Source organism: Centroberyx gerrardi, chromosome 22 (assembly GCF_048128805.1).
Source record: "Centroberyx gerrardi isolate f3 chromosome 22, fCenGer3.hap1.cur.20231027, whole genome shotgun sequence".
In the NCBI taxonomy this organism is placed as follows: domain Eukaryota; kingdom Metazoa; phylum Chordata; class Actinopteri; order Beryciformes; family Berycidae; genus Centroberyx; species Centroberyx gerrardi.
The window spans coordinates 20,873,868-20,898,179 of NC_136018.1; the positions used below are offsets into that span (position 1 = coordinate 20,873,868).

Consider the following 24,312-nt stretch of genomic DNA (forward strand, 5'->3'; position numbering starts at 1 on the left):
GAAGAGCACAAAAAGTTATGAATATATTATGGTACGGTAAGAATTCATATTAAAACAGCTTTTGAAAGCTTTTTTGAAGTGATATCAGAAAGATATTTAGGTCCTGATTTCACAAAACGGTTGCTGTGTCAACATCTATTCAATTGTAAAACGTCTGCTGAGTATGTATCAGTGTTTACACTTACCAGTGATCCAAGAAGAAGCGGTACTGGATGAGGGCGTTGAGGATGAAATAGACAAATCCCTCAGCAGCCATGCAGACCAGGTTCTTCCCAAGAAAGTGCCAGCTATAGGGGTCTGGACTGTGGTCCTCACCTGAGGCAAAACATAAACACACACACACACAGACGCACACACTATTGGTGATATTTTCAAAACTGATTTTTCAAGAGTGACAGCTATTTTTCTTGATTTTTGGAAGTTCTCAAGCCTTTTGCAACTCACTATCTCTCTTTGGTTTTTGAATAGAGCGTTTCCAGCCTCTATTTGAAGTGACACACACACACACACACACACACACACACACACACACACACACACACACACACACAAATAGCTAAAACCTCAGATATTCATGTACATAATCACACTGTTGTAAATTTGAAGTCACGGAAAAGATGAACAAAATGTGAAAGTCAATATTTAAATAATACAAGTACAACTCTAATCTGCAGTTGCAACCTCACTATGCCCTTTCACTTTTGCTACAATTGTTGCACAGCTTTTGGTCCGCATGTAATTTGTAGAGCACATTAAAAGTTTGCAGCTGCTTAGGCCTCGAGGAATGACAAATGTAAGGCATCAGATTTCTGTTGCAGTCGGTTGAATCTCTGGGAGGGAGGGAGCAGAACGAGTGACCCAACATTCAATCAGAGTGTAGGTTATTGATGCTGGAGGCATTTTGCTCCCTGGGACTGTCAGGGAATGGGATACGTGTGTGTGTGTGTATGTGTATGTGTGTGTGTGTGTGTGTGTGTGTGTGTGTGTGTTCTAATTACCAAAGCGTGCGTAGATGTCAGTCACAGCCTGGTTCATGGCCATGTCTATGAGGCCTCGGCCCAGGCAGTAATGGGGGAAGATGAGCAGTAAGGTCTTTAACAGCTGGTTACACTTGTACAGAGTCTGGAGAGAGACGCAACACACACACATGAGGGTGAGACACAGGGTTGGCAGGTCGGATGATAATGGACCAGGTTGAATGGAGATGTCCAGCATTTGCTACACCAATTTTTTTATTACACCAAATTTTGTCTCCTCTCATAACGGGGATATTTCAGTGTATAGGGGTAAGAAGAGCCAGTTTTTACTCAAAACGTTATCTTGGCAAGGAAAAATGAGACACCCAACTAAAACAAACGCTTCCGCCCATAATTCAGGATGTTGACTTTCAAATGAACTTGGAAGAATGCAGCTAAACGAAAGAATAATGAAAATACAACTTCTTAAAAAAAATGCGGTCCCTTGGCTCAATTTGCCCCACGGTGGGGGTAAGTTGATCCTAGCAAGGGGGTAAATTGAGCCACTGAATTATTCATGTTGGAGTCTGGATAAAATACAAATACTACTGTACACAACTTTACATGAATGCAGTTCATTTTAGAATTAACTGAAATATTGAAACACAGCAATTGTTCATTGATTTTCATCATATCTTTCATCTTAGCTCATTGTATCTTAATGCATAATGCTTACTGCACATTCTTTTTAGAGATTCTCTCGCTAAATGATGGTAAAGACATAATCCAAGTCAATGTTTAGCAGTGAGGCCGCTGGTCTTACTGTGGTGCCCTCGAACAGGTCGAGGATGAAGGTGATGGCGCTGCTATTGATGCCGATGAAGAGGTTGATACAGGACAGGGAGACGTAGGCTGTGCTGGGGACGCTGAATATGTAGGACATGGGGTACATCATGGGTGTCACGGACCAGCTGGGGTGAAGACAAGCACACAGAGAGAGAGAGAGAGAGAGAGAAGTGGAAGTGAACAGTAGAAGGACTTATTGAGACAGAAAAATGAACAAAAAATAGGTATGATATGAAGGTGTGGCATGTGACTTCAGAGAAAAATATCAATTAAATATCTAAATGCAATGTATAACAAATTAAAGGAAAATCAGGATATGAAGAAAAAAAATACATATACACAAATTACAGATGTGACTGTCATAGGCGCTCCAGTCTAATCCAGCAGGAGAAAACAGGCTTTCACAGGGTTATGTGTCTGGCTTCATGTGTCACTGTGACTGGGTGTGCTGGCTGCTGGTGTGAGCTGTGCAGTGAACCTGATCCATAGGGGTGTAAGGACGATCTGCTGGTGACAGCAGCCAGACTTAGCCTGGATGATGACAAATGGCTGCCGAAACAGGCATCTGGAAATCTACCCTCAATACTGATTAGTCAATACTGATCAAGATCAAGACTCCTCCATTTATCACTATGAGAACTGTATAAAAAAGACAGTACCCTGAATTAATTCTAATGTGACATTTTGATTGAATTCCACACATGTATAGATGAATATATTTTATTATTATTAGAATTTTCCTGTGTTTTAATGATACATGCTGTTTCAGAGGCTTTTCCACCCTGACAAGAATACAATTTTGGGAGAAACACTTAATACTCTGAATTTTTGGGATTTGTTTTTCTTCTACTACTAACACTACTACTACTACTAATACTGCTGCTGCTACTACTACTGCTAACACTACTGCTAATACTACTACTACTGCTGCTACTGCTACTATTACATACAGTTACATTGACATGTGCTAAAGATACTGATTATTGGCACAAAATATCTGTTATTGGGTTACGGTTAGGGTTAGGGATATCAATACAAAGGTATTGATATCGGCCTTCAAAACCTATATTGGTCAAACTGTAGTAGTATTAATTTGTTTGTATGCTTGATTTCTAGATTTTGTGTTTTCTTGTTTGTTTGTTCTTTCCTTTATATCACTTTGTACTGTTGTTTAGACAAGTGTGATCCAAATATAGTTATAATAAAAACAGAAAACAAGTCGTACCCATAGAGCATGAGCAGAGCCACCAGAGGTTCAATGTTAGTCGGTGAGGTGTAGCACTTCTTGTCAAACAAAATGAAAATCCCCACCACCATCGCTGCACTGATGGAGTAGTTCACCTGCAGAGAGAACACCATCACAGAACATATGAATCAGGAGAAGAAAGCTTATATTCTCACTGACACCCAAGTGTTTTGAAAATTATACACATTTCAGCGCCGAAATATGGAGCCTCTAGTGTGCCAACCTAATTACTATAGTCAGGGATTAATTATTGATTAAATAATACAAACATTTAAAAAAAAACATTTTATGAAGTGATTAATTAAACTTCAAAATGATGCAATAAAAAAAACGAAAAAGTGTTAAAATGTTCATTAAATGTGTCTGTAATTCCATTTCATTATTCTGTCTTCAAATGATGAATAAATTCATGGATTTTATAAACGGATTAGTAAAATGATTTTTTAAAAGGCATTTAAATTTTACATTCACCAATGTGTTTTCCTATTAATTTTCCATCTCACAATTCATTTGTCTTCTGCTTTACTGTTTACACTATTTTTACTCTATTAAACATGTACACACCTCTATAGTGAAGACATATAAAGTAGTAGTAATAATAATAATAACACCATTATTATTGATTATTATTGACAGTTCCCAGGCAGTGTGACACAGTAGAGAGCAGCAGCATTATTAGTACCATGTCCCAGAGGAAGTTGGCCACCCAGTAGACCAGTGGGCTGACACCGCTGACAAACTGGAGGTGCTTGGCCTGGGTCACCCTCTCCTGGATGAGGTAGAGGACGAAGCTGGCCGGGACGAAGGACATGGCGAAGATGACGCAGATGGCCACCACCGCATCCACTGAGGTGCTCAGGCTGGAGAAGGACAGAAGAGGACAGAAGAGCAAGGCTAATAGTTATTTTTTAAACCATGAAAATAGCTGAGGCATTTTCTGTGCTATAAGAACAACTGCGCATGTATCAACTTCTCATGACACTGACTTCTCCTTGAGACAAACACAGGGAAGCGTTTCAGAGCATGAAATGGAACCGGACAAGTATATTCTAAGTGTGTTCCAGCTGGTCACTCACACAGTGATCTCAGAGAGCTGCTCCTTGGTGAGGTTCAGAGGGTGGTTGATGGCAGTGATGCCATACTCGTCCAGGTTGGCTCCTTTGGGCAGGTTTGCGCGGAGGATGGCGTTGTTGGCCACATTCATGAAGGACACCATGGCATGCCAACCTTTATTGTTGTACCACACCTGCACAAAGACATGTCATGATAAGCATATTACTACTACTACTCAGCATCAGGGGTCTCCACCACAAAAACCTGCATACACATGGCTCTTGATGCCACATGGCTGGAGACCACTGATGCAGTGTCTTTTATGTTGGGAGATATTATGGAGCAGACATGGCGAGTTGATCACAGAGCTGAACTCTAGAGGTCTCATCAGGCCGGTGAAGCTTCATTGCACTTGCCTTGACGTTGTTCTCTGTCTCCATGTACCTGAGGAACGTCTTTACGTCCTTCAGCGTTTGTTTGCAGTACTTCCCCTGCAACCGAGATTTGCGGGCCCGTTACAAGACAAATCACTTAAGGGCAAGGTTACCAACAAGGCAAGGGCATGTGCAGACTTGTACACATGTATGCACGCACACGCACACGCACACGCATCCTTGTTCACACACAAAACTCACTCACATACACAAAGAGAGTGTGATGAATTGTAAAGCCGTACCCCGGTGACATTGAAGAGTCGTCCCAGCTGAGCCGCTACATCCTGGATGGTCTTAGGCTCCACCTCTAAAAGAGGAAGCTGTCCTCCCACTGATATACCTCCATACCTGGACACCACAGAGGAGACACTGCTGGTATCTACAAGGCTTCACTGATGGAATAACTGTACTGACCCATTACAGCCACTGGAGGGACTATTGCACCATTACACATAATATGAACAGGCTACTGACACATCTTGCTCTTGCACGTAATATACAGTACATATAAGAAATCTACTCTATGTATGCATTTTGTTATTAATCACTACTAGTGAATCTAAATGCAATCATTCGTTCAATACAAATTTGAAATTACCTTTGTTCATTCACCCAGTACTTGCTCTTCAAGCTGGAAGGAGTAGAGATCACAAGCACAAAAAATTTGGTATCATGAGGATAGACTGTATAAATACATTCTTAAGGAGGAATACCATTCAATTCAAAGGAAAAATTCACATCCCAAGGGAAAGATGGTGGATAAGAGTTTTCCTACTAGAAAATACTGTTCACCTCTGCTTTCAGATGGTAAATACTACTAGAAAATACTGCTCTGATGCTAGAATAAAGGATTTGCATGATGTACTACCTCATTTGAGACAGCCAATTTAATTTAATTTTGCATTCTATATATGATTTTCAGCCTAAAATTGGGGATACCAAATTTTTTTCTAACTTTTTTTGAGAGTTTGCACTGTGAAATCCTGTTGTGAAAACGGGGTCAAAGCAGTTGTAAAAAACTGTAAATGACTTGTTTACATGGATATTCCTTCTGCAATGTAGTGGCTGCTAGTGATCGGTTAGCAGAGTAGATACAATACCCGGTTCTGATGAGGCTGGGGTAGGTCTTCACCAGGTAGTCAGAGATGTTCCTGCCTGTTAGGTCCATGAGAACATCTCCTGTTGACTGGATCCTCTGATGTACAAAACAACACATAAATCTTACATGAGACACTGATCAGCAATGGTGGACCTACATAAGTTGTGTAAGATGCTCCTCCAAGGATGTAAGTTCAGTAAGAGTGCATACATGCCCATATGGCCCATATAGCATGTGTGTGTTCCTGTAGTCTATATGTAAGTGTTTCAACAGTGTATGCAAATAGAGATTTAATAGTGTATGTGAAAGCATGTATACAAGTATTTCAATAGTGTGTATGAGAGTTTTAGTAGTGTATGCAAGACCGTTATATATGAGAGTGTTTAAACAGTGAATGTGAGAGTTTTTCAGTGGTGTGTATAAGAGCATTTCAGCAGTATATAGAAAAGCATTTCATTGGTGTTTATGAGAGTGTTTCAGTAGTGTATGCTGAAGGGCTTCAGTAGTATATGTGAGAGGGTTTCATAACATTTGAATGTACAAGCATTCATATACTGTATATGTGAGAGGTAAAATGTGTGTATGGTACAGTTTGCATTACATCCCATGTGGCACCTCATATGTGTTACCCACCTGTGGAGGTGGCAGGCCTCCAGCCCCCGCCGGGCAGACAGGCAGCATGGTGAGCTTCTTGGGAGTGCTGCACTGGCACTCTGGGGAGGGTCTGATGGCGCTCCACTCTGGGCCGGCCAGCCTCTCTATCAGGGCAGGGTTAACCAGGGGCATCTCCCACTCTGTGGTGATGTTGTTACATGGGAAGTCTCTACCGGTGGCAGAAATGGACAGAGGGAGGGGGTTGATCGTGGCACAGATCAGCAAGTTGGTAGGAACTCAAGTCTGTAATAATAATATCTAAAATCATTTTGGTTAGGTTACTCACTCCAGCGGTTCATCCACCATGCAGCGAGTCCCAAAGCCGGGCTTGTCCAGCAACACCTCACCAAAGTATCTCAGCTGAGCATCCATGGGACGCTCGTTACTGCATGGACAGTAATAATAAAATACAGCCAGCAAGATCAAAATCAGCAAATTCCATCCATCCAACTGTATATTCTATTTGGAGACAATTTAGCCATTTTAGGCTCAATCTGAAGTATTGTACTGATCTCATTAGAGTAGCTAATACTCTAAATGGAGCTGGGTGGTCTAGTGCCCAATGCTCACCTGAAGAAGGTGAACTGCCGCCCGTACATCCAGGGGCTGAGGGTCAGGCTGGGATACTCTCCGAAAGGCGGAACGATCAGAGTGAACGCCAGTGCCAGGAACACGAAACTGGCTGGCAACACAATCTAGCAGAGACAGAGACAAAACAGGCATTTTGAAAACCTGACAAACCTCTTATCATCCTGATGAAGGCCTGTGTGGGCTGAAATGTGCAGGCTGTTTGCCTCAATAAATGGCTGTTTCATCTGCGACATCAGGGCCTTGGCATCCTTTGGAAATGCAATTCTAACCCCCGACAGCCGAGGAGCACTGATTCAGCGCGATACCCACAGAAACGCCTGGAACATTTGTCTCTGTCAACCAAACTGAACATAACATTATGACTCACACAAGGACCTCGCCTGCTGTAACTGATGAGAACCAGTGGTGGAAAAAGTACTCAAATCCTCCTAAGTAACAGTAGCAATACCATAATGGAAAAATACTTCATTAAAAGTAAAGGTTCTGCATTCAAAAGTTTACAGAATGTTAAATTATTGATGCATTAACCTGTAAAAAGTATTTTAATGTTGCAGGTCTAACTGCTCCATATACTGTTGGGGAGTTTAAACTCTAACAATGCAACATATTTTATGAGCTTATCGTATGTTTTGCATGTAAAACCTTATTCTGCAGAGTAACTAGTAACTCCAGCCTTCATATAAATGTAGTGGAGGAAAAAGTACAAGATTTCCCTCAGAAATGTAGTGGAGGAAAAGTAGAAAGTCTCACCAAATGGAAAGTGCCAGTACCTCAAAATTGTACTTAAGTGCAGTACTTGTAAATGTAAATGTACTTTCCACCTCTGATGAGAACTAGTTTTAAATCCAGATCTTACACTGTGTTGAGAAAGTGCAGAGTCAGCACATGAACACTTAATAATCATAGTTCTGCATAGGATTATGGCACCTGTATCTGTTTTCAGGGGTTGCAACAAGGTTACCTGGGCAAAGAAGTCTTTGTGGGAGCGCATGGCGTGATGAAGCCTCTTGATCAGCAGACCAAAGAACTGTTTGATGATCAGACACAGGCCTTTGACCTGGTAGGAGCCCCTGCCTTCGCTGCCTTCTGGGGAACCGCATGGGCCCTGGCCATTGGTGTGCGAAGCCCCATCTGTCTCTGGAATACAGAGGGTCGAAGTTAAGTTGCGCAGATGGGCTGCAGGTGCTGTCAGCGCTAGATTAAAGAGGCCAGCCGGCAAGCCGAGCGCGTGTGGTCTTCTGTGATCAAGAAGCATTCTGCATACACCGGCCTCGCTCTACTGGCCTTAAGCCGCTCAGCATCTTCTGCATGTTGCTGCTGTCCCAGTGATAGCATGGATCATAACTTATATTTTATGATCAATCCAACCTGGAGTTGGTCTATTTCTCACTATAAGCCCAAGCTGAAGCTTTTTGCATATCGCTGTTGTTGGAAAAAACCACTTCTCTTCACTTAATTGTCAGGCATGAATAGTGTATGGTCATTTTCTCATTGATCTCCATGTATTTTTTAAATTATGCAATAGGATTTTGGGTTTCAAGCACCCAAAGATCATGAACCTCTCAACGCATAAATTACTATGTAAACTTTCAATTCAAGTAAGAAAAGGCAAACTGCAGAAAATTGCAGCTATGTGTTTTTTTTCCACGAAAGCAGCAATTTTGCAGAGCTGTAACCTGAAAGTCACTGTCACCTTTCGGTGGTTCCGTATAAACTGCCACTCTGTTGTATCCAAAGAGACTGGCTCGAGAAATCTGCTGCAACGTTCTCTGGTCTGAGAGAGTTAGACGGATGGGATACAAAGGATACAACACACGTGATGAGGGGTAGAGGGAGAGAAGAGGGATAGAACAGATACATCTAGATATCTAGGGACGCAACAACGCAACAAGAACAGAGTGAAGAGTGAAGAGTTGAAGGAAGGAACTACTAAAAACAACTTGTTTTGGTTCTGGCTTTCTTTCTTTACCTTGTATACATTTCCGGTTGGTTGCGTTCCCGTCAGCGGTGACTTTCAGGAAAATCTGCAAGAAAAACAGATGGCTGTCAGGATCCAAGATTAGCTGATGCTCCCTCTGATACTCTGGAGCACAGGACTGCAACAACCTGCCTCATAAAACAGACCCGAAATGCTATTGTTCATATAGTGAAGGTCAGGTAGTGACAGATTGCCTCAGTGAAACTGTCCTGTTTGTTTTGATATTGTATTTGCTATTGAATTGCGGTTAAGCTGTGGTAAGGTAAAAAATAATTTGAAATTGAATAACTAAGAATTATAATTTATCTTCTTTAGGGGATTGCCATAGTCTCATTGTTTCAAGACCAGGAACAACATTGTAATGTCTTTTTTATGGTAAGTTAAGTTTAAATTGCATGTAATGGTAACACTTTAAAATAATGAATGTTTATAAGCCCCGAATAAACAATTAATTACTGATTAATTAATGATGAGTTGATGTGGAGTTAATCATCAATTCATTATTATCAATTTATCAATTATATATTATAACAAATTAGCACATCATTCAAATACAAATCAAATACAAAGATTTAACTAATGTCATTACTAATGATGTACTAATTTGTTATAAATTATTAAGATACAATTGATAAATTATTGATAATAATGAATTGATGATTAACTCCACATGAACTAATTCATTCATCAGTAATTCATTGTTTATTAAGGGCTTATAAACATTCATTATTTTGTGTTACCCATGTAATTGTTAAATATATGTTTTACTACTACTACTACCATTACTACTGTACCATAACTACTACTATTACTACTACCACTGCTACTACTACTTCTTCTACTACTACTATAACAATTACTACTCTTACTGCTACTATTACTACTACTACTACTACTTCTAGAATTACTGCTACTATGACTACTGTTACTACTTCATGTTTCCATCCCTGTGCACGCACCTCCTCCAGTGAGGTATCGGACACACCAAAGCTGCTGAGGCCGATGTCTATGAGGGTTTCCTCCAGCTCCCTGAACAGGCTGGCGTAGGCCCGGGGCTGGAAGTCCCGGTTAGGCAGCAGGTAGGTCAGCTCCTGGCCGATCACCTCGATCAGACGGGCCTCAGGCACGTGGTGGTGGACCAGGGCTGTGATGCGCTCCACGTTACCTGGAGGTGAGCAACGAAGGCTGGTTATGTCTCATCTCCCATCACATCACATCACATCACAACTGCCTTGCTTTCTTGTTTCATTTTATATCTCCTCATCCCCTCTCCTCCCTTCTCCTCTGCTCTTTTGGAGTGAAAGTAAGGCACTGGAAACAGTGAAGTAAGATATGATGAAACTGTAATGATCCCCATTGGGAAATTGGGTCAATGCAGCAGCAAATAGTAACAGGACACAGCAAAGAAAGATTGCGGGGTCCAAGCACAATTTGAAAAGACAGACAGATGAAAACATTAAGACACAACATGAACATACCAGAATAATTTTGGAAACTAAATTTAATAGAAGCACTGGGTCAGATTTACTTAATTTTATGTTGGCAAATAGTCAAATATCACGTCATATATTATAAGCTATCACCTGCTCAGTGTGTGTGTGTGTGTGTGTGTGTGTGTGTGTGTGTGGTGACAGTGTAGTGAAGTGGGCAATCAGCTTTATCTCTAACATTTGCAAAGACCTAATAGGTTTTGGCCTAATTTTGACCCTTTTACTCCTATTTAGTCTCCATACACTTAACCAGGTCAAATTGATCCAAACATTATCTCATTATCTGAAATTTTTTTTCCTTTTTACATGTTCATTACAGTAATTGAGGCAAGCACAGAGGGTATTCGACAGGAAGAAATATCTACTTTACCAGTTTGTTAAAAAATCACAATAGGTCAATTTGACCCGCAACAATACAGGGCATCTCATTACAAATGTAAAAAAATCCAATCACGTTTATCTTAATAATCATGTTTCGTTGCACCCATAAACTATCAAAAATATTTATATTCAGATTGTTGATGAAAGACTTGCTAAATTGTGTTCAATTGTAGATTTTTGCTTGGCCATTTGCATGTTTTCACAAAAAAGTCATTTGTGTATTTGCAATGCTACATGCTTGGACCCCTAATAAATGAAAATAGAGCAAATTGGGGTTAAAAGCAGCAGCTGACAATTTCAACACTGTTATGTTATGTTAGGTAAAGATGTATGAATGATAAAGAATATATGAATGTAGTAAAAAAAAAGTATGGATTATAGCATTAAGAGGGGCTCCAAAATAGCAGCAGTAGTAGTCGAGTTTATTGAGACAAAGAAAAAAGAAATGAAAAATTTGCACCATAGACAAATATACTAAAACAATGAAATATGTGCAATATAAAAAAAGTGAAAAGTATATATGTGCAATATATAACAAATGTGAGGAATCGGTAAATATAGACAAACAATGCTGCTTACCCACATGTCAGAGAGATTCTTTTCCAGCATCTCAAGTTTTGAATAGACTGAACACAGATTCCAGTAGTCTGATAATGAATTTGATGTGATGCATTGAGCAGTGAACCTTGCCACAGAGGATAATGTATTGTAACCTTACCATCCATCTGTCTGTCTGGGCTTTGGCTCTCCTCCTGGCCCTCTTTGAACTTTGAGCACTTGGAACATTTACAGGAGCAATCCTCTGTACAGTCACACTGTGGGACAACACATAAGCAGGAACCATCATTCATCTCTCCGGCTTAGAGCAGATGTATCCTCACAAAGTGTAAAAGTTACAGTCATTTTCACATTTTTGCATGCGGTTTTGCTCCCCCTTAGTCTCATGGTCGCTCATTTACATAGAAAGAGAAACAGCATGCATTAGAAATTTCTATTAGTTTGATAATAAATGGAGCTGATTTTGGCCTTTTATTAAAAATTGGATCTGGTCCAGTTAGTGTTGTTTCCCTCCTATATGATAGACATGATGTAATTTGACTGATTACACATTTATTGTAGAATTGATCAATACTGCTTGTCTATGGGAATCCCTTCACCTGAATTGATTCTAATGAGAAGTTTTGATCAGATTCCACGCAAGTATGCATGAATATGATGATGATATTTATTATTATCCTGAGTTTCAATGGAGAGTTTTAGTGTCCCATGATGGTACAAGTGCTGTTTCAGAGGCTTTTCCCACATTTTTTGGAATCTTTTGGCATGAAAATTGTCAAATTTATAGATATCGAATCCAGCGTCAACCCCAAAAAATATCAGTAAAAACTCAAACCGTAATACACGCGTACACACACAAAACTCCACATTCATGAGGCTGCGTATCCCCACCTTGACTCCGTCGTCCTTCATGCGGCGTACGAGGGTGAGGTAGAAGCCGGCGCCGAAGCAGTTCTTGAGGAAGAGGGGCGAGCCGCAGCAGTAGAGGCGGCCCTGGGAGATGATGGCCACCCGGTCGCTCAGCAGGTCCGCCTCGTCCATGTGGTGCGTGGACATGATCACCGTGCGCCCTGCAGGGAGGACAGGGATGGAGGGAGATGAGGAAGGAAAGGAGGAAGGATGGTAGAAAGGATGAAAGAAGGGACAGGATTTCAGATTTTTAAGTGTCTAATGACTCTAATGGTCCTGATTCAGCACTAACTTTCTGTCTTCGCTCAGTCTCTCTGTGAAAGAATCAAAAGTTAGTGAACCTATCCGCTGCACGCAACCACTTTACTGTTGTGCAGAGCTACAATGTCATGCGGTAATTCCAACATCACCATAGTTCATTAAGTATTTTTCTCATTCATTTCAACATATTTCAAAATAGCTGGCCTCTCTGTGGTTCCACGCATTCAGTCGGCCCTAGAATGTACGAGACAAGTCAGGTCGCTAATCTGAATGCATCGTCCTTTTGAAATGTAAGAAAAACATTAAAAAAAAAGTCAAGTCAGTTAAGTTATTTTTGGCTCAGCCTGACAAACCTGTCTCGTTTTTGTTCATTACCCCTCTATATAGCATATAATATAGCATGACAAGCTACAATGCTCCACCTGCCCAGATTTGTAATGAAAGTTTATGTAGTAGGTGTCATGGAGACGTCAGTACCTGATGGTGAAACAGCTAATTTCTCTATACACTTAAACTTAAAACATTCAAAATCAATGACAATTACAGCCACACAATGAAATGTTTTCCTACCCAGTAAACACTTTTTTTGCTAGATACCATTTGGCAGTTATGACAATATCATTATGTGAATGGAACATGGTAAAAAAACTCAACTATAAGTGGTGCTCATAAGGCATTATAAGGCAACATAAGTGCATTATAAGCACATTGTGAGTACTTGATAATTATAATCCCTGCATGATACAATAAACACTGCAAAAATGTAAGGGTTGAATGTTGTGGGACTGTATAGTTAATGGTATGATATTAAACTTAATGTAATTTGTAAATTGTCTGTTGTGGTTTGATAACAATAGTTTATGCTTCTAATAGGCTTATAGTCTGCTTGTAATGCATCATCACAGTATTCCTAAAAACTCTTCCACAGCACCACAGGACATCCCAGCTCTATACCCTCCTCCACCAGCAGGGGTCAGTCTCACCTGCTCGGTATTTGAGCAGCAGGTCCCAGATGGAGCGTCTGGAGTAGGGGTCCACTCCTGACGTGGGCTCGTCCAGGATCACCACCTTCGCCCCGCCCACGAATGCCATGGCTACTGACAGCTTCCTCTGCATGCCCCCTGGAGAGATAACACCATAGTGTTGGATGCTGCTTAATGTCTTATGGATGGTCATTAACTTGATTTAGACATAATGTAAGTACAATTTCTTTGTGACTGTACTGTACTGGATTAAGGTGTCAAATGTCCAGACAGACCTGAGAGGTTCTGGGTCAGTTCGTGTCTCTTATGGGGCAGACCCAGGTCCTGCAGCATGTTCTCCATCTCCTCCTCCGCCTCCGCTATGGGACTGCCCTTCAACAGCGAGTAGAAGAGGATGTGCTCCTCTACAGTCATACTAAGAGAGAGAAAGAGAGAGAGAGGATGAGGGAGAGTGATGGTCTTACTTACAGTAATTGTTTACAATAACTAATGTCTCAGTTAATGGGCTAATGATTTATTCATGTTAAAATGCTACGGGATGCACCTTTAAAACCCTACCCAACCCTTTAGCCCCCCCATAAAACCCTGCATATGTAGAGAGTTACATACTACTGGAAAAGGATGTTGTGCTGGGGACACATGCCCAGAGACAGGCGGATGGTGTCCATGTCTGTCCGGATGTCCCTGCCGTAAATGGTGGCTGTTCCCGAGGTGGGGGGGAACATACCAGTCAGGATGGACCTGGAAGAGAGAGAGAGAGACAGAGAGAGAGAGAGAGAGAGAGAGAGGGAGAGAGAGAGAGAGAGAGAGAGAGAGAGAGAGAGAGACACAGCATTGATATGAGGGGTGAAATAATGTGGCTATATTCACACCCTTATAAACAAGTGACTGTGTGTGTGTGTGTGTGTGTGTGTGTGTGTGTGTGTGCAGTTGTAGAACTATGTGTATGTCTCTACCTACTAGCCCCCTAAGCTTTCCACAGAAACAAATTATCATACTCCATTGATCACCTGTCAAAAAAAATGTATTTAGAAAAATAGGTTTTTGTTTTCTGCAATATTCTGCAGCCTTTAAAAACAAAGTGCAAATTTTTATGAAATGCAGACAGACACTTGACACTTGTTTTTAGATGAATCATCTTAAGCTATATTATTCTTCTGATGGATCAATAAAGTATAACACATGCTGTTAACATTTGAATGCATTTCCATTGTAATAATGCAATAAAATAAAATTGTTTATTATTATGATTAGGATTATTATTAGTAGTAGTAGTCATATGATAAAGCTACCACATGAATGTAGTTTTTAAAATTGAAAATAATACTGTATATAAGCTGATACAAAATGTTTTTGTATCTGTTTCATAATGTATATTGTCATAATAGTCTAAAGCAGTGGTTTTCATTCCTGACCCTGATCCTGTGTGTGTGTGTGTGTGTGTGCGTGTGTGTGCGTGTGTGTGTGTATGTGTGTGTGCACATACAGTATATTCTTGCATGTACAGCATGTGTGCATGTGCTGTATGTATGTACATGTGTGAGACATACATGGTGGTGGTCTTCCCAGCCCCGTTGTGGCCCAGAAAGGCAGTGATCTGGCTCTCGTAGAAGTTGATGCTCAGGCCGTCCACGGCCGGGCTGCAGCTGCTGCCGAACACCTTGACCAGGTCCTGGATGCAAACCCCCTCCACCAGGCCCGCCGGCTCCGCCTCGAAGAACGGCTGGCCTGCACACAGTCATGACAACAACACAAGTTACTGTACTGGAGCTAGAGTGTGCTGTACTGTACTGTGTGACTATTACAGCTGTTAAAAGGAGTTTTACATGAGGAGGCTACTGTCCAGACCATGGAGATAAGTTCAAATACAAGGTTTGGTTAAAAAAAAAAAAGAGTTCTCTTTATAATCTGTACACATATCATATGTCCAGAATTAGATTTTTGTTGTGTTTAATGTTTATTTAAAGTAGTAATCCATGACATTTATCATATAAATAGATATCTGTTTTGCTACTATTCCCCATTCCTCATGATGTATGGTGGCACCCAGAACTGAAACACAGTTGCAGTTGGATATTGAATTTACATATTCATATAAATGAAAGAGTATTATATTTATATATAAGAAGCTAAATGTGAGATCAGGGGATTGGAATGCTGCTCGGTGTAAAAGGGACCAAACAGTTTCCATCGTTTATTAACTAAGCGTGGAAGTGAGACGTTACCAGTGTGTGTGTGTGTGTGTGTGTTCAGATATGCCAGCGAGTGCAAACACACACTCAAGGGCATTGAGTTCCCACACACTGGATCTGATTAGCAGAGAGCGAAGGTGAGAGAGAGCGATGGTTCTGATGCTGGTAAACATCACACAACATAAGTGCATGATCTTTTTCCTCTCTCCAAATGATGGCATGCTCTACCGTTTGCTCTCTCCTCCCCCCCCGCCTGGTTCTCCTTCCCCAGCCTCTGGCGTTCGTCCTGGTGTTCACAGGACACTGGCTCTTCTAGGGGCTTGGGTCCCTCCTGGTTTTTCTCCTGGTTTTGGTTTTGCTCCTCCTCTCCCTGCTCCTTGTTTGCCAGGTTGTCAAAGCCCTTTTTCTCCAACTCCGCTTTGTTGTTGCCATCAGGAAAACAGCATGGAGACAAAAAACACTTTACTTATATAGACTGTTCTAAATTGAGATATCCACCAATTTGTCATAAGTCATTGGCTGACAAAGTGCCAACACTCTACAGTCGGGACCCTCAGTATTTCAGAAATAGCAATTGAGTGACTTTAGGTTGTAGGGATGGGACGATATATCGAAATTCAATATATCACAATATGAAAATGTGACGATGCGTATCGTGGGGCAGAAAAATGAATTGTGATATTAGCTCCATTTTATTCTACTGTAGTAATCACAAATGAGACGCTTGACCATCACTATTTCACAAGCTCTCCATCCAAATTATATTATTGTCACTTTGTAATGACATTTTTACATTGTTGTTTACATTCTAGCAGCCAATGGCATTGCTAGGAAGATTTGCATCTCCGAAATAAACATAATTCTGCACAGTCAGACTTGACTGTTGTCACTGAACTTTTATTTATTATATCGTATTGAAGGCTGTATTGAATCGTGAAGCCCATATCGCGTATAGAATCGTATTGTGAGATAAGCATATTGTCCCTCCCTATTAGGTAGTGATTTAGTTTCCAAAATGGACATATCCTGTTTTAGAATCAATCTTTTTCTGTGCACAGTAAGGGGTTAAATGTTAAGAGCTTACCTGAAATTGGAGTCACAGTGTTGATCCAATACCACGGCAGGAGGGGGAAATAAAATGGCCGCCCAATTCCATACTGTCCTGTGATGGAGAGGAAAAAGAAAACTGAGCTAAATATGTCATTAAATCAAAAATAATATTTGATAATAATGATAATCTGCAACAATTGTTGGTGTTCTGTCACTGGGGTGGTTTTCAAACCATTTCAAGGTACCCAGTCTGTTAAGCAGGAGGGAATGATGTGTCAAAAACGGTATATACCCGTTTTGGAACTACACCCTTCACTTCTCCCTCATGCACTGACCAGGGAAGACGCTGTCCAGGTACCAGGCCAGCACGGCGTAGAGCACGGTGTCCAGGCCCATCATGCAGATGGAGGTGAGGAAGGAGAACTCGTCCCCCTCCAGAGGGCTGGTCTGGATGTTGTCCCACTGCAGGCCCAGGCCCTGCTCCTCGTACCGCGACAGGTACTCCGTCCCGAAGCCGAATGCCACCTGGGACAGCAGACTCTGAGGGAGGAGGGGCGGGAGGTACAGAAGATTGAACGGATGGATGGAGAGAACTGTGAGTAACAGGCAGTACATTATTATTATTAGTAGTAGTAGTAGTAGTAGTAGTAGCAGTAGTAGTAGTAGTACTATATACTATATATAAAAAAACATAAGAAGTAATTAAAAGATACATTTTATTAACTAGCCTAATTTTCCCAGATAGGGCATCTAGAGGCCCTGATGGTAAAATCACCTTTTTTATTGAGTTTTATTGAGTATCTTTAATTTATCTTATTGTATTTTCCCTCAATATTGGTGTTTATTTTTCTATGTTTCTATGTACTGCCTGTTTTTTAAGCACTTTTAAACTTATGTTTTGAAAAATGCTATAGACATAAAGTTTATCTACAGTTTATAGACTAAGGGAAAGTCAGAATCAATCATCTTTAGTCTTGAGTCTAGACTGAGAAATAGTCAGAAGGCTCCAGTTCCTAAGGAATCAGAAAAATCATAATATCATAAGATTCTGAGGGGATAAATCCTGTGCTGGAACTAAAATTGGCCAATCATATAACATTCTTTCAGCTGAACCTTTCTACCCAGGTACAGTGTCGGAGGGACACGTTAAGACGTGGCACCCACCACCAGGATCTTCATGTCTTTGGTGATGTGGTCTTGCCAGGCGAAGCAGAGGATGTGGGGGAGGTAGAGGGTGAAGTAGATGATGCCGCAGCAGGCCGCCGCCAGGTTGGCCCTGTTGAAGAAGACGCTGAGCAGGAAGCATTGCATGATGGTCGCCGTGGTGAAGGTGAGCAGGAAGAGGAGGAGGATGAGGGGGTTGCTGTAGTTCAGCACCCTGCCTCCCTGCGGGCCAGAGATACGGAGAGACAGTGTTTGACGAAAAGCTTCCACTAGATGTCACAACAGTACATCGAAACCTGTTGGCTGAACTGACAATGAGAGGACAAGTGAGGTGTTAAGTGTTAATCATTGATCGGTCCATTCCTGTCAAGTGGTTGAAGGACTTCCCATGATGTCATGGTATTTACAGTCCCTTCAGTAATGATTTGTAAGCATGTGAGTGAGTCAGTGAGTGGAATGACTAAGCCTCTATCGCCACCTTATTACTAAAAGGAAAATATTCTGGTAATGATTCACTGAAGAGGTGAGATATATGGATGCTTAGATCTAGAGCAGCTGATAGGCTCAGAGGCATGTTGAATTAGAGCATGAGTAAGGACTCATTAGCATCACAGGTGGATTGTGTGACTCGTTGGCAAAAGCTGGAGAGCAGTGTGAAATTCAGTAGTGAAATGGCAACGATCCATTGAATTCCAGTAAAGTCAAAGCCAAAGTCAAGGTAATCATGGATGGGCTGGAAAGCAGTAAAGCCCACAGACTAGGAACTCCATTCATATACATTTCATTGGCAATGTTTTCAGGTCAAAAGTAACTTCTTCCACTGTCTTGGTCACATTACTGTCAAACTTGACACTAACGGAACCAAGATGATCTTCAGACTCTTTTTGGTCAATTCTTCCTTACCATGATGATGGTGGTGAGGAGGAGGGTGCTGATGGCCATCATGAGGAAGCTGTCAATGAACCAGGTGGACCAGATGACGCCGTTGCTGACCCCCATGGTCTTCAGGGTCTCCTTGAGGCGCAGCTCCTTCTCCAGGACGATGCTCTTGACGATCATGGACACAGAGTAGACCCAGGCCAGCACCATGAAGATGGGGAAACAGCGGTTCAGCGTCAGCATGAAGCTGGAAAGAGACAGACGGAGGGGGAGGAGAAGGAGAAGACATAGGAGACGGAGAAGTAAGAAATAGCGATTGATACGGGGAACCAGGATCACAGGATTTCCTATGTGTAATACTAAATTATGAGTACTCTTTGAACATAAAAAGCCAGAAAAATGAAATCAATATAAAAACGCAGCCAGTCTCCTTTCATTGTGGTCTTCATTTCAGGCCATTATGAAATGTCCATATGAGTCAGAATTTGCTTTGCCAATACTTGCTTTGGTAGAAAGAGTGTGTGTGTGTGCCACTCACAGATCATCCACATAACAGGGGTAGGGCATCTGCTGCAGGTACACGCCCAGCGGCCACTCCTTGCCCGTCTGAGTTTTGATGATGCCATGCTCTATTATATCCTGGAGGTAAGCAAAGCCGCCCCACACATAGCGGAGGTCATCCATAGGATCAGCACGAGGGCCAGGGTCCCAGTACCTGAGCAACACACACATGGATGTTTAGACCAACAAATCAAACTCTCAATTTATCATCAGATTGTATTCTTTTTCTCTTGAATTTGATTCTGACCTGTCTTTGATCTTATTGGTACGTTCCACTATATCGATATCCATGCGGATCTTGAACTTAACATGAGGTGGGACCTTGTTGGTCCAGGGGAACATGTTCACGAAGACCAGGCCCGCCCAGAACTTGTTCTCCTCCAGCAGGCCCAAGGCCCGATAAGTGACTGCGTCCTCCTCAGGCATGCCCACAAACTTATCCAGGATCACACACTGGGTAGGGGAGAATGGGCAACAGAAGGACAGACATATAATGGACCGATCCTAGACCAGGGAAACCTCTTGGGGATCAGAGAAGCATCAGCGAAATAGCATTTTGCAAGTAGTCAGCACTGCCTGTCTAATAGAACATGGCTGGATAGCACATAAGCATAATAGCGATATAATATTCCTTTTGGGTCATTACCAACATCAGTTTGCACTAATGGAAAAACATTCTTGACTTTGATATAGGCCTGCACACTTGAATTCTGCACCACTGTTGCTCCATGCTACACTGTAGCAGAACTGTAACCATAGAAACATCTGTAGCTAGCATCCCTGGCTACATTGTAGTGGAATTGTAACCATAGAAACATCTGTAGCTAGCATCCAAGAGTAACTATAGAAATGTCTGTAGCTAGCATCTATGGCTACACAGTAGTGGAATTGTAACCATAGAAACATATGTAGCTAGCATCCAAGTGTAACCATAGAAACATCTGTAGCTAGCATCCATGGGCTACACTGTAGCAGAACTGTAACCATAGAAACATCTGTAGCTAGCATTCATGACTACACTGTAGCAGAACTGTAACCATAGAAACATCTGTAGCTAGCATCCATGGCTACACAGTAACAGAACTGTAACCATAGAAACATCTGTAGCTAGCATTCATGACTACACTGTAGCAGAACTGTAACCATAGAAACATCTGTAGCTAGCATCCATGGCTACACTGTAGCAGAACTGTAACCAACATAAAGAAATCCAGTAAGATTGTTCAGCCTCTAAGCAGCAATCAAAAGTTTTGTGCTTTCCAAATGAATTCAAAGTAATAATATAAATTTGACTGCGGAGTGATATGATTAGCTGAGAAACAGTGGCCTGTTATTCAGAAAAAACAGACTTCAGAATACCTTCATTGGTCAATTAGAATTGAGTATTCAACAAAGCTGTGCAATTATTAGAATTCACAAATTAGCATTAGCTGAGCGACAGGTCAGTTTATTTTAACATGAGGTCAGATAAGGCCAATGTTGGCTCAGGATTCCTCCACAAAGCCAGTGGCAGAGTTCAGTAGCCACACTCTCTCATTTGCTGTGACACCTCAGCAGTGGCCTCCTATTCCCTACAAAGCGTGTCTGATATAGCCATTCACTGTTGGCTAATGCAAGCAGGGAGGGCCTGGACCCAAGAGGAGAGAAACACTCCAAAACAACTATTTAACCCCCACGCACGCACACAACTTGCCTTGCGTACTCAGACATGCATCCAAAATGTAGATGCATACTGTATATGCACTGAGACATTAGACAAACGCAGACACAGCATATACTGAGCATGCACAACAAGTGATCCACATCTCATACACTGTCCCTTAATTTGCCCAAGCGTTCACCTAACAACACCGCCGTCCCACTGTGTGGTGTGATATGCATGCATGCCACCAACGTGCAGCCAACCATCAAGCCCACAGTCATTGTTGCTGCTTTATAAAGGAGGGTGGCTGGAGTGACAGCTGTATCTAATCGGCCTCAATCGTTCCCACTCTCCCTGTCACACTCAAGTGCTGTAAGCTTCAAGTTAGACAAAAACAAAGAGCGCCAGCCATCCACCCGGCTGTGCCCCCAGGTGCCCCCCGTGTCACCCCCCAGTGCGATAGGCCTCTCATCCCGATTAGCCTCCGCGGGGTAAGGGCTGATTTTAACTGCGTTTCAGATGCTTTGGCCTGCTAATGCGGAGGGGGAGAGTGAGAGGAGAGAAGGTCTGGGGTGTTGTTGTTTTTTTTTTCTACCCTCCACTCCATCAGCGGTAAACAAAAGAGACTTGACAACTAGTTTGTTGTGCTGGCTCTTGCCCACCTGGGTGGATTTCTATGTCTTTGGACAGGGGACAAATTAGAGAGGCCAGAGATGGCTTATCTTAAATGCTCCCATCACGTCAAGAGGTGGTATTGAGCGCACAGGGGTTTGGCAAGCGGCTTGAATGTATTGAAATTAACAAGCGACAGGGCCTGCGCTCAATTGGATTATTTCGTGAATAGGCCTGTCCAGGGGAGACCTTGACATTTCAGGTGGAGTGAAACAGTCCACATTCTCATTCCCAGAGTCCAATGGGAGAAAAAGTAAAAAAGCATCCTAGCCTCACAATTTAAGATAATAAATAAGTGAAACGAAAGCTAAAATACAAGGTAATGGTAAACATGTCGTCCCCTACGAGTGTCACAGTGCGCGATTGGGCCAATCAGTAACAAATATGCCGACTTATTTCAACCTTTAATTGTAGCAGCCACCTAGGATAGTCAGGGGAATTTTGAAAATGCTAGAACACAGTGGTGACATACATCATTCCCCCAAGTTTTGTTTAAGTCTGATCATTGGTGTCTGAGATAATGTATGTGTGGGACAGGGAAACAATGGATGGATGGAGACCGGTCCATACTCAAGACCTATAACAATGCCTTGTGTAATGCCCACTTACATCCCCGTATTGGTTGAGCATTCGGATGGCCCGGTCAGTGAGGTTGAAGATGTTCCGCCAGTCGAAGTCAGCCATACCGGCAGGCCGGTCCTCCGGAGGGCCGTTGTACAGGAAGTTGAGGATATGTTTGGAAGAGAACGGCGCCTCCTCCAGACTCCTGTCAATGAAATCCATCACTGTCGGGTTGCAGATGGTGTCCTGAAATAAAACGGAGCAGGGGAATAACCTTTATTTAACCTGGGTTTGTTCCATTGAGAGCGAGAACAGTCTTTTTCCGAGGGAGATGTTGCCAAGACAGCAGCAGGACAAAAAACACATTGCATAAGTAATAGACAGTGTAAGAAAAAGCAAAAGAGAGAAGAAGGAGAGAAAAACAGAGAGAAATAGAGGAGAAACAGTAGCACAGCCCTAAAACTATCAACTTGCAGGGATGCAAATGAAAGGCGATGAGGAGGGGAGGACAGTAGGAGGGAAGTAAAGGAGGAAGAATAGTGAGATGCGGTTTATACAGACAGAAAGAGAGAAAACAGAGGGAAAGATACGCATGTTAGAGAGAGAGGAATAGATAGAAAATGGAGAGATATGGCCTGTTTTGGCAAGATAAGGTGTTATATTCAAGCAGGAAAACACTGGACAGCATGTGAACTCGCACCTCGACCTCAGCAAAAAAAAAAAAAATTAGTGAGGAAATGATTGGGATCAAATAGACTAACATCAGTCATCTCATGGAAAGGGACACACATTGAACATTGGATGTTAGCCGAATGGTAAAAAAAAAAAGGTAGATCATCATTTTTTTTTTTTTTTTTTTGGAAGACATGATCCCTGGGAATCTATTTTCCAAAAGGCTCAAACAGATAAGTAGGATAAAATTGCTTATGTAATAATAAACTTTTAAAAAAGTTGTCAACCTTTCAATATTTTGGTGTTCAGAAAAAGCATTTGCAAAAAAAACAAATGAAATGTATATTGAGTAGTAATGTAAGAGGAGCAGTGCAGTTTATCCCACCATGACAGTCTGTCACTGACATGGTGTTAACATGTTGTTGAATGTTGGCAATTGCCCACCAAGCTGAATGCACATTTTGCACAGTGCCCTCTTGATGATTGTATAAGGCTGATTTCCTAAAAGGACCAATAACATTGTTCGTTCATTCTTTCATTTATTTGGTTGTATGTTAAAGGAATACACTGAGTTTGTGTATTACACAAAGTACATCATCAAATGAGCCTACTATCTATGTTCTATGCGTATTCCTTTAATTCATTCATTCATTCATTCATTCAGTCACTGATAGTGTTGTCGTACCCGGAGCATGTTGATTTGGACTCCATCTTGGAAGAAAGCCCAGAGCTGAGGAGCCACCTCCTCCCAGGCCCTCCCCATGTTCCTCAGCCTCTCCAGCTCCTCGAATGTAGTGTTGGCCTAGAGGATGGATTGGGGGGGGGCAAGGTGGAATGTGTGTGTGTGTGTGTGTGTGTGTGTGTGTGCGGGGGGATGGGAGGTGGGGGGGCGTGGGAGGTAAGGATCGGCAGGACAGGAAATTATTGTCACACACGCACACATATCTATTCTCACACATGCCCATATCTAGGTGCACACACACACACACACACGCACACATGCAGAAGCACACATGCACATACAGTATGCAAACACACACTTTGCACACATTCACAGAGCAACAGATTCACATAGCGCCAAAATGTGCAGACATGCACGCATACACACATGCACAAACACACACATGCTCGTGCACACGCACGCACACACAAATACACAGTCACAAACTTTCACACACACACACACACACACACACACACACACACAAACAGTGTCACAGTGCTCCTAATCTCCTGCTACATACCATTCCCACATTAAAGTCCCTGTGAAAACAGGCTTTGCAAAGACAACACACACATTCTCACACAAAGAATTCCCGCGGGCCTGCTCAGATAACCAACAACGAAGCGTGCACCAAATGCACTCCATGACAAATCGCCCAATATTTACTGCGCCCTTATCGTTAAAACCCTGGATGTGTGGGTACAGTGCTTTGTGTGGCGAATACCAAAGGCTGACTATTGCTGCATTCACAGTCAT

The 24,312-nt window shown here is 42.0% G+C and overlaps 1 protein-coding gene across 3 annotated transcripts in view; it reads right to left on the bottom strand.

Moving 5' to 3' along the window:
- Positions 1-24,312, bottom strand: part of abca4a (ATP-binding cassette, sub-family A (ABC1), member 4a) — a 47,725-nt gene that overhangs the window by 5,673 nt on the left and 17,740 nt on the right. Inside the window, exons 10-41 of one of the 3 annotated variants that reach the window (XM_071924079.2) lie at positions 23,518-23,634; positions 22,209-22,406; positions 19,533-19,738; positions 19,263-19,439; positions 18,749-18,971; positions 17,846-18,067; positions 17,017-17,221; positions 16,718-16,793; positions 15,867-16,062; positions 14,990-15,162; positions 14,049-14,180; positions 13,715-13,854; positions 13,440-13,577; positions 12,178-12,356; positions 11,447-11,543; positions 9,817-10,022; positions 8,849-8,903; positions 8,573-8,653; positions 7,841-8,016; positions 6,859-6,983; positions 6,575-6,673; positions 6,268-6,457; positions 5,636-5,730; positions 5,134-5,166; positions 4,778-4,883; positions 4,518-4,592; positions 4,125-4,294; positions 3,731-3,908; positions 3,028-3,143; positions 1,780-1,927; positions 999-1,122; positions 186-315 (exon numbers count right to left, since the gene is read on the bottom strand). In XM_071924079.2, the coding sequence (XP_071780180.1) occupies positions 186-315; positions 999-1,122; positions 1,780-1,927; positions 3,028-3,143; positions 3,731-3,908; positions 4,125-4,294; positions 4,518-4,592; positions 4,778-4,883; positions 5,134-5,166; positions 5,636-5,730; positions 6,268-6,457; positions 6,575-6,673; positions 6,859-6,983; positions 7,841-8,016; positions 8,573-8,653; positions 8,849-8,903; positions 9,817-10,022; positions 11,447-11,543; positions 12,178-12,356; positions 13,440-13,577; positions 13,715-13,854; positions 14,049-14,180; positions 14,990-15,162; positions 15,867-16,062; positions 16,718-16,793; positions 17,017-17,221; positions 17,846-18,067; positions 18,749-18,971; positions 19,263-19,439; positions 19,533-19,738; positions 22,209-22,406; positions 23,518-23,634 (4,586 nt within the window). Of the gene's footprint in view, positions 1-185; positions 316-998; positions 1,123-1,779; positions 1,928-3,027; positions 3,144-3,730; positions 3,909-4,124; positions 4,295-4,517; positions 4,593-4,777; positions 4,884-5,133; positions 5,167-5,635; positions 5,731-6,267; positions 6,458-6,574; positions 6,674-6,858; positions 6,984-7,840; positions 8,017-8,572; positions 8,654-8,848; positions 8,904-9,816; positions 10,023-11,446; positions 11,544-12,153; positions 12,357-13,439; positions 13,578-13,714; positions 13,855-14,048; positions 14,181-14,989; positions 15,168-15,859; positions 16,063-16,715; positions 16,794-17,016; positions 17,222-17,845; positions 18,068-18,748; positions 18,972-19,262; positions 19,440-19,532; positions 19,739-22,208; positions 22,407-23,517; positions 23,635-24,312 lie in introns of all 3 variants that reach the window. The other 2 variants (XM_071924078.2, XM_078291277.1) reach the window with 2 other exon arrangements.